This window comes from Phyllobates terribilis, unplaced genomic scaffold (genome assembly GCF_046119375.1).
Source record: "Phyllobates terribilis strain yellow unplaced genomic scaffold, ASM4611937v1 Scaffold_11__3_contigs__length_659146591, whole genome shotgun sequence".
NCBI lineage: Eukaryota > Metazoa > Chordata > Amphibia > Anura > Dendrobatidae > Phyllobates > Phyllobates terribilis.
The window spans coordinates 221316044-221333599 of NW_027362771.1; the positions used below are offsets into that span (position 1 = coordinate 221316044).

Here is a 17556-nt window from a genome sequence, read left to right on the forward strand (position 1 = left end):
GTTGCCAATCATAAAAACCCGATATAAATCTGGTATCACTGTAATCACACTGGCCCGAAGAATAAAGTCGCCTAATCCCTTATACCGCACGAGGAACGGCATAAAAAATAAATAAAACAAATTATTCACCTTATGTTGATTTGTTCATTCTGCCTCCAAAGATCGCAGTAATGCTCAGCTCACATTTATCCTGCGCTCTGCACTTATACCGGGGTTTCCATGTAAATCTCTGAAATGCGTGATTTTGACAGAATACCCGGTGGAAGATTCCCTATAATGAGGCAGATGGAGGCACTGTGGATGCCGTCTGACCTATGATTCGGCGGTGTCCGTCTTTTTTATAAGGTATGCAAAAAAATGCCGTCGGCCACAGTTTTGTGCACTTCTGAAAAGAAGGACGATGCTGAACAGAGGCCAGACGGAGTCCAGAGTGACTCTGTTGCCTCATTATAGTGAATGGATCCCTCGGAGGTTTCACTTGAATCACATCACTTGGAGAGTTAGATGGAAACCCCGATATAAGTGCTCAGCGTAGAGCGCAGGATAAATGTGATCCCAATTGTTATGTAAAAACTTCACAATAAAAGCTTCAACTCCATTCACAAAAAAAGCAAGTCCCCAATCAGGTCCGTTATCTGTTCATGGAAATATAGGGGGCTTCCACGTTACTGGTAGCACAAAGGCTCTGGAAAAACTAAATAGCTCTTCGCCCTCCAAAAGAAATACAGGGAATTCTGCGCTCCCAAATCCAAATCCCCTCCCTTCTGAGTTCCACAGTGTGCCTAAACTGCATTTAGCATCCACATGTTTGATTTTTTTTATTTTCATGGGTCAACATTATAAACTTCTGTGAAGCACCTGGGGGTTTGAGGTGCTTACTACACATCTATTCAAGTTACCTGAGGGGTCTAGTTTCTAGAATGATGTCACTTGTGGGGGGTTTCTACTGTTTAGGCACATCAGGGGCTCTTCAAACACGACATGGCGCCCGCTAATTATTCCAGCAAATTTTACATTAAAAAAGTCAACTGGCGCTCCTTCCATTCTGAACCCTGCCGTGCGCCCAAACAGTGGCTTTACCTCACATATGGGATATCAGCATGCTCAGGAGAAATTGCACAACAAATTTTGATGTCCATTTCCTCCTGTTACCCCTGTGAAAGGAAAAAAAAAGGAAAAACAACATTTTTGTGAAAAAAAGTTTATTTTTCCTTCCACATTCCATTAATTCATGTGAAGCACGTGAGGGGTTAATAAACTTCTGTGATGTGATTTTGAGCACCTTGAGGAGTGCAGTTTTTAGAATGGTGTCACTTTTGCGTATTTTCTATCATATAGACCACTCAAAGTCACTTCAAATGTGATGTGGTCCCTAAAAAATGGTTCTGTAAATTATGTTGGAAAAATGAGAAATCGCTGGTCAACTTTAACCCTTATAACTTCCTAGCAAAAATAATAAATGTTTCAAATATTGTGCTGATGTAAATTAGACATGTGGAACATGTTATTTATGAACTATTTTGTGTGACATAACTCTCTGATTAAAGGGCATAGAAATTAAGTTTGAAAATTGCTAAATTTTCAAAATTTTCACGAAGTTTCCATTTTTTCACAAATAAAAACAATTCATATCGAACAAATTTTACCACTATCATGAAGAACAATATGTCACGAGAAAACATTCTCAGAATCACCGGAATCCGTTTAAGCGTTCCAGAGTAATTACCTCATAAAGTGACACTAGTCAGAATTAAAAAAATTGGTCTGGTCTGGAAGGTGAAAACAGGCTTCAGGGTGGAGGGGTTAAAGGGAATTTGTCACCAGAAAAAAACACTGTTAACCTGGGGTTAATAGCGTTATTAACCTGCCCAGTGCCTGTACTTAGCCGTAAGCTGTGGGGAGAAAATTAACGTTATTTTCCCCGGCAGCATTCGGCTTCCAGTCACGGGGGCGGCTCTGTGAGGGTTCAGTCACTGCTCTGAGTATAGAGAGTGGAGGCTGTAACTGTGCCCATGGCCCTGATTGACAACCAGCCCCAATGCAAAGCCAGTGTCAGTCAGTGCCAGGGGCGTGGAGTATTCTCAGAGTGGTAACTGAACCTGCACTGGTGCCGCCCCGTTGGTAGGAAGCCAAATGCTGCCAGGGGGAATAAAGTTAATTTTCTTCTTGCAGTGTTCGGCTAAGTGCGGGTGCTGGGCAGGTTAATAATGCTATTAACCTGAAGTTTAACCCCATATCTGCAGGTTAATAGCATTTTTTTCTGGAGACAAGTTCCCTTTAATGTGAAAAAGGACTGGGTAGGCACAGGTTTACGATGTTGTTCATCAGGTTTTCCCATTTACTTCATACTAAGGCTGCGTGCCCACTATGCATTTTTCAAGCGTTTTTGCCGCGGAATTTCCGCAGCAAAAACGCTTAAAAAACGCTTGGTAATACGTGCCCCATGGTCCCCACATGCACATGCTGCGGAAATTTCCACTGCGGATTATCATTGCGGAAAAATACGCAGCATGTCCATTAATTTTGCCGACACGCAGCGTAATCGCCGCCATTGACTTGTATTGGACCGCGTGACATCCGCATCACTGCATCTGCACCTGCGGATATCATACGTTTCAATGTGCGGATGGTTCCCGGGTTTGGAGAAGAGGAGACTCTCCTCCAGACCCAGGTACCATGGTTCCTGTTAAAAAAAGAATTTGAAATAAAAAATAAAGATTATACTTACCTTCTGATGGCCCCTGCACTCAATGATGTAATCGCAGGTCCTTTTCACACCACCGTGACCGATACAACACTCCGGATGCAGCGGAGAAAACACCAGGGGCCATCGGAAGGTAAGTATAATCTTTATTTTTTACCATTTTTATTCTTTTTTTTAAACTATTACTTGGTCACACTATATAAATCCATGCCGGTTGCATGGATTTATATAGTGTGACCAAGTTGTCAAGCACTTTCCAAGTGATGCTAAAATCGCTTGGAAAAGCTCTTGATAACCCGCATCCAGAAATGTATGCAAAAATGCTTCTACCTGGCAGGAAAAACGCATGTAAAATCAGCATGCGTTTTACCTGTCGGGGAGATGCGGAAAAAGTATGCAGCATTTCTGCATCGTGGGCACTTAGCCTAAGAAGCAAAGGCATCTCTGTAAAGGTAATATGAAGGTGTGCTGCATATATGACACTACACAGACTCTCTGTACTGTAATAATATTACTGCACAATGTATCTAGCATGTTCTGGATAAGCAACAATTGATAAAAAAGTCACTTTTATTTAAAGTTCTGGTAACTTTATGCATAATTAAATAGGCCACGTCATGGTTCTTGATGGTATGTAGGTATAAAATGCCAGGGATAGTTCAACAGCAGGCGCTCGTAATGTTACTGCCAATTTTCTTTGGATCACTGCATTGTGATTCTCCGATTCAGGGCACTATGAAGTAGAAATTTGCTGCTGTATATAAAGATCTGGATTATATGTATAGCTTCTTCATATGTGACTCTGTTTTAGGTATCACATTTCAATTATACATAATGATAATTATATTTTACATATACAGCCTATGCAGCTGTGCACTCAGTGGCAGACCAGTCTTATAATGGTTATGGCTCATGCTTTAAGATTTGTAAATGTAGCGTAGTGTATTTTATGAGGATAATATCTTGTACATAACTGCTGCATACTTTTCTTTGATGTCTGATGTCACCTCCATGAGTAGTGAGATGGAAATTAAAAGTATTGCATACTGTATGTATAAATCAGAGTCTTGTACTTATCGAGCATTCAGCATGCACGTAAAGTAATGTAGGGCAGGGTCTCAAGTCTGCTACTATGAACCAGGAACATACGTGGCCAAGTGCAATGACATAAAAACCACACTACAACAGAAATCAGTGCAAATCCTCATGAAAGTCAACTCTCTCACACTTCAAGTGTCGAGATGTATTGATTCTTTCTTTTGCATGTATTTTATGCCTATGCACACACACAATATATTTTTTGCAGAAAAAAATTTGAAAGAATAAACCAATTATATAACTTCTCTGTTTCTATAAACATGGCGAAACTTATAAAAAGCTACAAAAACCAATGTGGAGAGAGCCTACATTTCATACTAAAGAAGAATCTCCAATATATTTTTATCGACGTCACAGATTTTCTTTTGTTAGAAATTACATTTTCAATCACTATTGTTATCAAACTATTCCACAAAAAAAACAGTATTAGCTAATGGATTAGATGAGGCTTTGGGATTCCCGATAATTAATGCAGGCAAGAGTTTACCCTATGTTTTGGACTATAAGACACAGTTTTGAACAAGAAAAACTCTTTCTAAAAAGTGTGTGCGTCTTATAGTCTGGAGGCATCTTCCTGTGATGGAGGAGAATGCTGGCACAGCGTCATTCCCGATCACAGAGAGAGCTGCCCTCTCTCCTCCTGGCTGATACTGATCTATGTGATTGGTGCAGAGCAGGAGAGGAAGCTACTGGGACCTGAATGGAGACTGCACAAACTGAGCAGCTGAACGACCCTCTACCTGAATAATTCTAGGACTTTACCTGAAAGGTTCTTGAGATAATTGTGTGGAAGGTCCTTCAGATGCTTAGATCGTGCAGCCTCCATTCCACTCCCGATCAGGAACTGCAAGATGTAGTAAAGTATTGTGTGTGTGTGTAAGTAAATATTCTTGCAGCTTACCTGTGTGTCTATATGTGTATATAATATAAGGAAAGGAAAGCGCTGGAATAGGTATGTGATTAAAATATAATTTTTAATTATTACATAAAAAATTATTTTTTTAATATTTTTTTGAGCTTACAATTATTAAGGTTAATATTAAGGCATCATATACGAAGTATTTAGACTGTATATTAGATCACTGTTGCGGGCTGATCAGTTTTGTTTAAAATGCAACTGTGAGCCACTAAAGTGCAGGTAACAGGGTATTACAGTGCTGCTCACCATTATTGACACCCCTTTATTTTATTCATAGACTGTACAATATCTTCAAAAATAAATGGAAATGTACCAAAGTTATATCCTCAGGATTTTTAAATTAGTGGTCCAAAGTAATACAACAATAAAACATTGTTTTTCAACTTCCATGTTGCAATTTCAAAGAAGAAACAGAATAAATGTTTATTGCAGCATGTGCAGCAATAAAGTCACCCCTAGTTAGTACTTGGTTGCACACGCTTTGGCATTGAAGACAGCCTCCAAACATTTCTTGTAGCCATCTATAAGCTTCTTGCACTTCTCAGCTGGAATTTTCTCCCGCTCTTCCTTTGCAGTTTGTTCAAGCTGTTGAATGTTTGCAGGGTTCTTTTTCCCAATGGCAGATTTCAACTCACCGCAAAGATTTTCAATGGGATTGAGGTCAGGACTCATTGCTGCTCTTTTTCAACCATTCCTGTGTACTTTTGGATGTGTGCTTTGGGTCATTGTCTTGCTGGAGAACCCATGATCTTCGACTCAAACCAAGTTTTCTTACACTGGGTAGGACATTTCACTCTAAAATCTCTTGATAATTCTCTGATTTCATGATTCCTGTGATATGGTCAAGAACCAGAGACAGCAATGCAAACCACAAGCATTATGGATCCTTCACCATGCTTAATTGTTGGTAAGGTATCCTTTCCTCTATAAGCTTCATTGCATCGTCTGTAAACAAACTGCTGCTTTGCATTGCCAAAAAGCTCTATTTAGGTTTCATCTGTCCACAGAACATTTTCCCAGAAGGATTGTGGTTTGTTAAGGTACTCTATGGCAAAGAGCTTGGTTTAGTGTGTGGAATATGGTATTTGTTGAAACCATGACCCCAGACTGTTCCATGTTGGCCTTCAGGTTTTTGGATGTTTGACATGGTGTTTTTTTCACCATTTGCATCAACTTTCGAAGACATCTCTTGTCAAATTTCCTCTTTCCCCCACGTCCAACAGGGCCTACCATGTGGCTTTTTAAAACACTGAAGTCATTATTCACTGGATAATTCATGTCACATGGGCACCGACAATTAATCACAAGAGAATCTCTTGTGATTTAACACAGGTGAGTCAAAATGTGTTTGCATACTTTAATGTAAAGGGTGCCAATACCAGTGACACAGCAAGCTTTAGGTTTTTCTATTTTTCCCTCCCATTGTTTTTTATTTTAAATTACTGTTTATAATTTGCTCTTTTGTATTTAACACGAGTGTGCTATACAAAAAACTGTTTCACTTCATTCATTTTTTTCTGGAGATATTCCATATTATGTACTTCATGGGTGCCAATAATGACGAGCAGGACTGTATGTAGATTAAGTAAATTCTAACCAAGTTCCCTTATATCATATAATTGGCCAAAGGTAAGATCTTATTATTGATTGTCAGCTATAATAAAAAGCAAGGCATATATGGGGATGGAAAATAATTCACATTTACACTGTACAATCCCCATCACAGCTAAATATATGTAAATCACACCCTACTAATACTTAGGGATGACAAAAGAACATCTCAAATATACAGACATAATCACAGTAGAAAAATAATTACAGTTGAAACCCGTTTGACCTGAGTCATTCAGTTTAAGGGCAATAGTACCAAATACTAATGAAATGTATGTAAACTTTTGACTTTGCAGTAAGTAATAAAAATGCCTTAAAACATTCTCTCTCTCATTATTCTGGCATTTGACAAATATTAAAAATTATGGTAATCCTAATTGACCTAAAACGGGAAAGGTTTATTCTGATTTCAAGTCAGATATTGAGAAAAACATGCATATGTGTCTTTTTATATACTGTATGCAAACTTCTGGTTTCAACTGTAAATTAAAACATAACTTTTAATCAATGATATGGTGATGATGATAGGGTGCCACTTATATATATATCTAGCTGAGGTCTACTTTACATCTGTCCCGGTATTGCAGGATTCTTATCTAAGAGATTGGTCATGGAACAATGGCTTGCTGAGGTGAAATATATATTTTTGGATAACAATTTTTCACAAAAAAAGATATACACTGACCTTTAACGCTGCATTTAAGGAATCGACTAAAATTTACATAATAGTGGGAGGTACAAAGCTTTGATCGTCACATCAAAATTGGTATTGCACCATGAGGATTACATATTACTTTCCTCCCTGGATCACAATGAGTCTCTTGTTGATTACTACGTGGGAGAAGGAAGCTGTTAATAGCACCCTCAGTTTTATGCAACTTGTTTTGGAAGAAAAGAGCGTAGGTATACTTAACGATAAACTCAAGGATCAAATAAAAGTGACAAAAAAATTCCAACGTGAAATAGAATTTAATAACAAAGAGTGTCAATTACAAGATATTGGAGACAAAGAATCCCTGGATCAATATATACATGGTTGACCGACCCAATATAAATTGACACTCCCCTTGAAGAAGGTGTCTTGCACACAGAAACGTGCATAGGGGCATGAGGTCCTGCCACAGGACACATGGGTAAGGCATCTCCACATTGCTATCTACAATATGTATACTGTTACCTTGATGTGATTTATGATTTTGATGACCATGTGGGATGTTCTCACTTTTACCATACACATTCCATGCGTGAACCAGTTACCGATGTGTCTGGTATTGACCTATCCATAGGACTGAATACCTTGACGAGCACCCCCCCACAGGGATCAAAAATAGTGCCATAGTAGCTATAGTGTTATTAATAGGTCCCTTGGTGGGTCTCTCCAGGTGCACCTTGGTGCATGGATTCACTGCATGTGACATGTGTGGACTGATAAACTATACTCATATTGTTTTTCTGCAACTGGCCCTCCTTCTTGTTGTGAGTCCACAGTTGAACGGTGAAAGTAGTACCCTTTAGTGCTAGTGCTAATTAGCACGGCTCCACCTCTTTTTAAATTGTCTGTATTGTTTCTTTAATACAATTTTTTATATTTGATAATAATTTGTGGCTATTGTTGACTCATTATGGTACTTTGTAGGTATAAATTACAAGATATTATACAAATGGTCTCTTTAGAGAGGAAGAGGACTAGAACTGTAGTGCCACCTACAGGAAATAGTAATCCTAAAAGATATTCTAGTAATATTTCAATGTTATTTGAAAAAAACATAATCATAAAGAGGACCTTATAGATCTTCAAGACTTTAGGGAAAACAAAATGTACTTGTTCTTAAGAGACAGATCCAAAAACAAAAAATAGGAGACTTACCTCTCATCTGCGAAAACAAAACAATGAGATACTGAAAACCACGCAAGGCCCCAATGGGGCCAGCAAAGGGCTAAGGGTAGGGGATGACAGATGGGGGACTTAACAAAAACTTTTTTTTTTAAACCAGGGATACCTCCTTATACTTCTGGACGTTAGACTATTGTTAAATTATCTAAATACTCCCCATTTGGGGGTGGATTTAAACAGATTTACCACCTTTAGAAATAAAAGCAGAAAAATGCCCCCCGATGAGTGATATATAATCTTTAGATTTTTTATTAACATGGTCAGTAAAGAACTGTTGAACATTGATACTTCAGCAAACAGATACAATGTAACTAAATGACAAATGGTGGCACGGCTTTATAAAAGATCCCACCATCATTATGAAGTCGTCTGAGAAAGGAGGTAACACAGTAGTGATGAACACAAATCAGTAGTATAATCTGTGACCCAGTAGAAATTCAAGGGGTGGCACACTGCATGAGGTAAAAAAAAGTCTTCTTTATTAGTAGATAAATAAAAGCATGGATGCGGGGAAGCAGGTCCACAGTCCCCCGCATCCATACTTTTATTCATCTACTAATAAAGAAGATTATGCCACCCCTTGCACAGGGCCCTAGCTTCAAGGACTTTACTTTTGGTGGTGGTGCAGCTGTTAATGAGGAAGCTGCCAGCTGACTCAGATTCCAGGACTCTGCTGAAGAGGTATGTTTGGTGTGCGTGGTGCCGGTTACTGAACTGTTATATAGTACCCTAATCTGTGTTTAGCACGTCTGACAAAGTAGGAGGGCTATGAAATATTACCAAGGAACCTAATACAAACTTCTCATGAGGAACTTTCATTACTCCTTAGAGGAGCCAGGGACAATAACCTCATTAGTGAGGAAGAACGTACATTTCTACTTCTCAAACATCAGGTAGTGGCTACCTAATATGACCTACCGAAAATAAACAAGTGCTTGCCATCCCTTGTTTCAGGGAGGAGACAGGGCCTGTGGCAGTGACAGCAGCCTCTGCCCCCTGATGATGCTTCGTTTGAGTATCCCAGCATGCACTGGGATTTTCAAAAAGAAAGTGACACATGATTAGGACAGGCTGCAGTTTAAATTATACCAGGGACTCCATTTTATCTCATTCTTGGAGAACCCCTTCAACGAAAAGCTAAATTTTAATTTCATTTACAGGCCATCTTGAACAACTATCGGTTGTCTTACCTGGACCATCCGATCACAGTACTTCATAAGTACTTACACCGCACTTTTTAATGCTATCTACTTCACCACATACCACATCTCTCTAGTGTTTTTTATTCCTCTCACCCCACCCTACTCTCTACACATACATTTGTCCACCCATGAACATGTCACATATATGTTGTGTCCAGGTGACTTCAAACATCTTTAAAAATATTTTACATGTGCGCTATTTGGACTCAATACATATTTTTTGTGTAAACTTCATGGATAATGTGTGGCACTGATTATAGTCTCTTACCTATAAATTATGATTTTTTTTTATTTTAATACAGCTTGAAGTGGGTTTCTGTTAAGAGACTTCATACCAAGGTTACCGATGTATGCAGTTTTAAAGCAATACTGAAAATATGATATACAAATTGTTTGCATATTTGTCCATTATATATTTAGACCACAATATACCTAATGCATTGACATTTTCTCCTATTGAAATCCAAGTCTAAATACAGTGCTGAGGATAGGCATGTGGTTTACCAGCTTTGCATTGACAATGTATACCTTCATGTCCCGCTTCTGGCTGGTGCCACCATTTGACAGCGTGAGTGAGTTGGGAGGCATAGCTTCTGACATGTCTTACCTGCCTGATACAAGACAAATGCACCCTCATACCTTTACACTACTTAGGCAATGTGGCACTTGTCAGTCCTAATAGGGGTCCTGACCACCAGGGTCTCTAGCTTTTGAGTCCCTCGCCAGTACACTCCCCTGATATACCTATCCAGTGGCAGTCTCACACTTGGGTACTGCCCTTGTAGGGGCAGAGAAAGCACACGGGCATGACAGGGCTATTGCAGTTAGTATAGGGACCTTGCATTAATTCAATACACCGTCTTCCCTCATACGCTTTCTTGTGTATTGTGGATCATATCCTGAGAACTGGGTGAGGTCTAACCAGTTATATATGAGCACTGTGAAACTTGTGCACTTTTTTACATTGCGTTGCTATGACACATGGATTATGGCACATTTCAGCTATAATATTGTTACATTGTGAGGCTTTCCCAGTGCTAACGTACTATATGAGGTTAGATGAGGCTGTTATATGAGGTTGTATTAACCTATTTTATACTTCCCTTGATTGGCCACTTTGAGCTGTGTCTTTTAATCATTATTTGATTAAAAGTTATGTTTTTATATAATTCTCTCCATGCTGTGATGATATACATGTTGAATTTAAATTTAGAAAAGTGTGGTACGAAGTCATTACATCATGTTGCTTTTTTGTAATTACTAGTGTTGCGCGAACGTGCTTGGATAAGGTGCTATCGGAGCACTCTCGAGTCCTAACCGAGTATCTTTGGTGTGCTCGGAAAAATATGTTTGTATTGCCACAGCTGCATGCCTCACGGATGTTTGACAGCCGCACACATGCAGGGATTGCCTGTTTGTTAGGCAATCCCTGCATGTCTCACGGCTGTCAAACAGCCACGAATCATGCAGCCACGGCAACGCAAACATATTTTGCGAGCACACCAAAGATACTCGGTTAGGACTCGAGAGTGCTCCGATAGCACCTTATCCAAGCACGTTCGCGCAACACTAGTACTTACTAATAAAAAAAGTTCCATTAATCAGCAAATATCTGTATTGTGTATATGGAATTCTATACCAATAGGTAGCACCATACCTACTTTTTACTTTGGAATTGTCTACATCACTTGTGAAAGCACCACATATAACTAACCTTGTCCATTATGATGTCACCACCATTATGATGTCATCATTAGCACTGCTTACCTACAGGGGATCCACCAGCTAATGTTTCAGACAAACATTTTCATGACATTATTAGCAGTGATGTCACTAAGATAGTAATCTGAGCCCTTATTATGCCATATTTGCATTGTACTCGCCCATTGTGGAATATTAAAGGGGTTGTCCGGTCCAAATTGATAAGTCTGTAGTCACACTGTGCACTGCAGAGATTCGCCAGTTTCTGGGCTGGGAACAGAGAGTATGTATGAGTTATACATATTCCCGGCCAGTGGGTGCGTCCTTGCTCCATACAAGTGTATGGAAGTGAGGCCGCGCTCACTGGCGGGTAGTATGGATAACTCATATATACCCTCCGGGACCGGGCCTGTAACTGGCGAATCCTTGCAGCGCACAGTGTGACTACAGACTTATTGATTTGGACTGGACATCCCCTTTAAATAGAAAATGCTACTGGCATTGGTCATATGATATCCAGTAACATAAATGTAATAAATAGGCTTGTCCATATCATATGTTTTGTATCCATAAGTATGTTTAACAGTTATTTGTTATATATCTGTTGTCTTAATATTTCTGAGTAATGACTATATGAATCTTGCCATGATAACCGTTGTTAATTCCCTCACCATTACATACTATTATGTCATAGTTATGATGCCGCCAACATCTAGCGGTAATAGCTGGGATGAAAAACCCCTCACCCTCTAACTTCTTAGATGCAGAGGTCAATAGGGACCACAGCATCTCAGCAATTAAACAAAGGGCTCCTTTAGTCACCTTATGAGGAACCCCTCTGACCTGATCATCTAGAGGTCTGACAAACGCCCTCACTGGGTTCCATAGGTATTTACCTATTAGGCCAATAACAGGCAATAATCCACCCCAATACAGAATGTAGTATAACAATATATGAGCAATGATAAGATCATTCATTTTCAAAGTGGTACAAAAAATGAAAAAATAATAATAGAAAAGAAGCTTACAAAATTAAAAATAGAAAAAGGTCTAAAATAAAAAAAATATTAAGATAAAAAAATACATATTTGTTATCATTGCATTCATAATTATGTGTACAATAAAGATAAGCCATTATTAATACAACATGGAGAATGCCGTAACTCTCCACCACTTCCAACATATAGCATTGTTGCTGTTTTTCCCATTAGCCCACCTAAAAGTTAATAAAATCAAATTATTAAGTTTTATGTAAAATCTAAAAATAAATATAAACAGAACTATAAATATAATGTATTTTTTATGTATGGGCGTTTGTAAGCTTAATAGTCACATACAATTGTCAAGCAGTGAAAGAGCATTGTCTAACATTTTAGCTTGGTAACAATTACAGTTATTAAAGAGTTGCGATATAATATAATATCTAACTAAGACATTTAAACAAATCTGGAAACAAGACAATGCAATTTTGGTAAAAGATCAGAGCTTTCTATGAATTAAATAAGAAAAAAATGATAAAAAATCAATATCAAACAAATTGTAAAAAACTTTCCCAAAGTAGAAATAGAAAATGACAAATCTTCATTTAAAGTGCCACTATCATAGGTTAGTGGCACTTTCAAAGCAGTCATTTACAGGATGTCTATGACCAGGTATGACAGGCAGGCATAGTATAAGTGTTACAGCCACTAGTCTAGTTTTGATAAAATGCCACGTGTGGGAATGAGTTGTGGAGAAAAGCCCAAGGGGCAGGTCTCTTTGCTCAGCCGGTCCACCCACATGCCTTTTTCCGGGGCCTGTGGATGTAATTAATTGCATGCCGTCTGCTTTAGTTCATTCTGCCCCTACTGTTTAAGCTGGTGATAGACATTTTGTAGATGTCCGCCTTTAAAGTGCCACCATCTGGTGAAAGCGACACTTTAATGGGAACCTGTCACATTGAACATGTTCTCTCATCTGCGAGCAAAATATCACAAAGCAGGAGAAGCTGAACAAATTGATATATAAATTAGTGGGAAAAGATTCTACATTATTTTTATTTTATTAAGTGAAATCCCCGGTCATTCTAGGGTTGGCAGTCAAGGGGGTGGTCATATCAGTGATTGACAGCTGTCTCTGTATTCACACTTGTATAGGAATGGCTGTCAGTTATTGATTAGGACCGCCCAATTGACTTCTAAGCACAGAATGAGCTGAGATTTTAAAGGATAAAATCGGAATCTTTTCCCCTAATCCTATATATCGATCTGCTCAGCTTCTCCTGCCCTATAATATGCTGCCCATAGACTGCATAACATGTCCAAGCAGACAGGTTCCCTTTGCTACACACACTCTTTTATAATAACAATGCCATGGTTAAGTGTTTCCTAAGCCTTGCTTACTTTCCTTATACATGTACACAGTATGTGCCTTTCACTATATCCTTCAGAAGCAGTGGTCACGGGGTCAAGGTAAATGACATTTCTCCCAGCCAATATTTATATTATTTAGACTCTGGTTACATTAACCAAAATTTAAAGTCAGAAGAGTCAAGATCTATTTCATGGTTTTCCAAATAGCAGAAAATGTATAGTTGTACCTTCCGGTAACTATTCTTGTACATTATATCAGCTATTATCTGCATCTTAGCAAGTTTTTCTTCTAAGTAGCAATTGGCTGTCATACCCCTCCACTATACAAGTATGGGACGTTCATGGGTGACGTGTATTGTATGATTGTATCATCACATTTGCACAAGGAATGGGCACAAAACTGGACATATTTCCATGCTGGAAGTTTATATAGATTTGTAATTTCATGATACGGACGGTATCATTTAGTGTGTTCTTGCACTAATAACATTTAGCTACTGACATGAACAAGGAAAGTAAAGTAGCAAGTCACACGGGAAGATAAAATGAAGGCCTAGAAAACACTTACACAACATTCTTATTATACAAATCTGCTCCCTAGATAAAATGAAGGATTTGATACTAACCAGTTTTCTTACCATTGCATAGGCATTACATTAAAGGCATAATATACTGGACATTATTTATAAAAAACAGACAAGAAGTAGTACTTTCCTAAACCAATAAATCGGATGTTTCTTGAAGAGGGAAAATTGTAGACACTTTGGCCTGATTCATCAAAGTGTTTCTGCCAGAAATATGGAGTAATATACTTTGATGAGTGACAACATTTTTGTGCAACGTGAGGTTGTGCCAAAATTTTGCGTGTTTTCATGCCAGTTTCGCCAAGTTCTGCTAAAATGGGTGGAAAGATGATTATCTGTGGCATACCCTACAACAGAAATCTTTTTGTGGTGAGATGCACGGAGGCGAATCAGGAGGGTTTGATTGTAACACATCCCTTCATCAAGAGCAGTGTGAATAACACTAGTCTTGATGAATCGAGGCCTTTGTATTTCTCACTTACATTGAAATACCTAAAGGGTTACTCCCATCTTAACAGGTTATCACATATACACAGGAAAAAATATTGTTGGGGGTTCAACAGCTGTAGGTCCCACCAATCAGGGGAACAGGGGTCTGAAATGTCTCACCAGAATGGAGACATGTAATGGGCTATCTCTAGCAGTCTCATAGACAATGAATAGAGCCACCACTGGTCATACGGGACATTTCAGAGCCTGGTTCTATCCTCTGAATATGTGATAAATTATTAAAATAAGGACAACTTTTTAATGTTTCATATTACCTGCTTAAATAATGTGTTAAAATGTTGTGAAACTCTCATAACATGACTACTGTATGTATCGGTCGTTTGTAGTCATTTACTCTGCTGCTTTTGTAAAATGTCTATTGATGATCTTGTTAGATTATAACTGGCCATACACGTGTGGTAATTGTCGGCCAATAGTCATCCAGATAACAGCAATTTCTCCTGAATCTACCAGAAATATTAAGTGTATACTGGCCAAGGGTACATTTAACTTCAGAAGAAAGTAGGGAGGTCCCCACACAGAAGATCGCTGGTTGATCTCTCCAAAATGTCCACTTAAGCTTTATCCTATGTGCATAGGCGGCCTAAGATGTTCCGTACAAATGTTTGTTGAAAGACAGATTTAAAATGACAGAATTGTATACAGGCAAGGTGATACTTTTCTAATATGGCCTCATTAATTTTCAATATCGTGATAACAGATTTCCATATTTGCACACAATGTGACAACATTCACAACAAACAGAGATCTGATTTTTTCAGATGTAGGGCACCTTCAGATTCATTCAGCTATAAACAACCCAGCTCATGAAGAAATAGAATGACATGTTATCGCTAGATATGAAGGTGGATCCTAATCTTCCACAATCAGAAGTAACATTGAAATGGTACCTGAAGGTTAGGTGAAGAACTTAGTGGTAAGATGGACTCATCCAAAACATGAGATAACCCCTACATGCAACATGATAACAGAAAAATAAGGGAAATGGAGATTATTAGGATGACAGAGACAGATAAGCATGAGACAGAAGCCATAATGTAGCATTATATTTACCTGAAGAAAAGACAGGAAAATAAATCTTATTCCTGGAGATATAATGACTTATGTTGAAAATCACATTACAGATCGGTCACCTGTCCAAAGTATACAGGTACTATCATGTGTCAACACAGAAACATCATATTGTACAGTATAGCCTCAAATCAGGAGAATAAAGTGTATCCATATATACATTTTGTAGTGTATCAGTATATACATTTTATAGTGTAGCAGTATATACATTTTACAGTGTAGCAGTATATACCTTTTATAGTGTAGCAGTATATACCTTTTATAGTGTAGTAATATATACCTTTTATAGTGTAGCAGTATATACATTTTATAGTGTAGCAGTATATACATTTTATAGTGTAGCAGTACAGTGGGTACGGAAAGTATTCAGACCCCTTTAAATTTTTCACTCTTTGTTTCATTGCAGCCATTTGGTAAATTCTAAATAGTTCATTTTTTTCTCATTAAGGTACACTCTGCATCTTGACTGAAAAAAAACAGTAAGTATTCAGACCCTTTGCTCAGACACTCATATTTAAGTCATATGCTGTCCATTTCCTTGTGATCCTCCTTGAGATGGTTCTGATCCTTCATTTGAGTCCAGCTGTGTTTAATTAAACTGATTGGACTTGATTTGGAAAGGCACACACCTGTCTATATAAGACCTCACAGCTCACAGTACATGTCAGACCAAATGATAATCATGAGCTCAAAGGAACTGCCCAAGGAGCTCAGAGACAAAATTGTGGCAAGGCACAGATCTGGCCTAGGTTATAAAAGAATTTCTGCATTACTCAAGGTTCCTAAGAGCACAGTGGCCTCCATAACACTTAAATGGAAGAAGTTTGGGACCACCAGAAGTCTTCCTAGACCTGGCCGTCCAGCCAAACTGAGAAATTGTGGGAGAAGAGCCTTGGTGAGAGAGGTAAAGAAGAACCCCAAGAGCACTGTGGCTGAGCTCCAGAGATGCAGTAGAGAGATAGGAGAAAGTTCCACAAAGTTCCTGCAGCCCTCCACCAGTCGGGCCTTTATGGCAGAGTGGCCCGACGGAAGCCTCTCCTCAGTACAAGACATATGAAAGCCTGCATAGAGTTTGCTCAAAAACACATGAATGTGGTATGTGTGAAGAAAACCGGGCACTGCTCATCACCTGCCCAATATAATCCCAACAGTGAAACATGGTGGTGGCAGCATCATGCTATGGAGGTGTTTTTCAGCTGCAGGGACACGATGACTGGTTGCCATTGAAGGAAACATTAATGCGGCCAAGTACAGAGATATCCTGGATGAAAACCTCTTCCAGAGTGCTCTGGACCTCAGACTTGGCCGAAGGTTCACCTTCCAACAAGACAATGACCCTAAGCACACAGCTAAAATAACAAAGAAGTGGATTCAGAACAACTATGTGACCATTTTTGACTGGCCCAGCCAGAGCCCTGACCTAAACCCAATTGAGCATCTTTGGAGAGACCTGAAAATGGCTGTCCACCAACGTTCACCATCCAACCTGACGGAACTGGAGAGAATCTGCAAGGAAGAATGCCTGAGGACCCCCAAATCCAGGTGTGAAAAACTTGTTGCATCATTCCCAAGAAGACTCATGGCTGTACTAGCTCAAAAGGGTGCTTCTACTCAATACTGAGCAAAAGGTCTGAATACTTATGGCCATGTGATATTTCAGTTTTTCTATTTTAACAAATTTGCAAAAATTTCTACATTTCTGTTTTTTTCAGCCAAGATGAGATGCAGAGTGTACATTAATGAGAAAAAAATGAACTTTTTAGAATTTACCAAATGGCTGCAATGAAACAAACAGTGAAAAATTTAAAGGGGTCTGAATACTTTCCGTACCCACTGTATATACGTTTTATAGTGTAGCAGTAAATACATTCAACTCACTTCTATAATCTGTGTTCATAAGATAATAGGGGT

The 17556-nt window shown here is 38.7% G+C and overlaps 1 protein-coding gene across 4 annotated transcripts in view; it reads right to left on the reverse strand.

Annotated features, from left to right (window-relative positions):
- Positions 1 to 17556, reverse strand: part of KCND2 (potassium voltage-gated channel subfamily D member 2) — a 677709-nt gene that overhangs the window by 50048 nt on the left and 610105 nt on the right. For 2 of the 4 annotated variants that reach the window (XM_073652073.1, XM_073652072.1), the window contains exon 5: positions 15465 to 15524. The exons of the other annotated variants lie outside the window; for them this stretch is intronic. In XM_073652073.1, coding sequence (XP_073508174.1) covers positions 15465 to 15524 — 60 coding nt within the window. The remainder of the gene's footprint in view (positions 1 to 15464; positions 15525 to 17556) is intronic. 4 annotated transcript variants of the gene reach the window in all.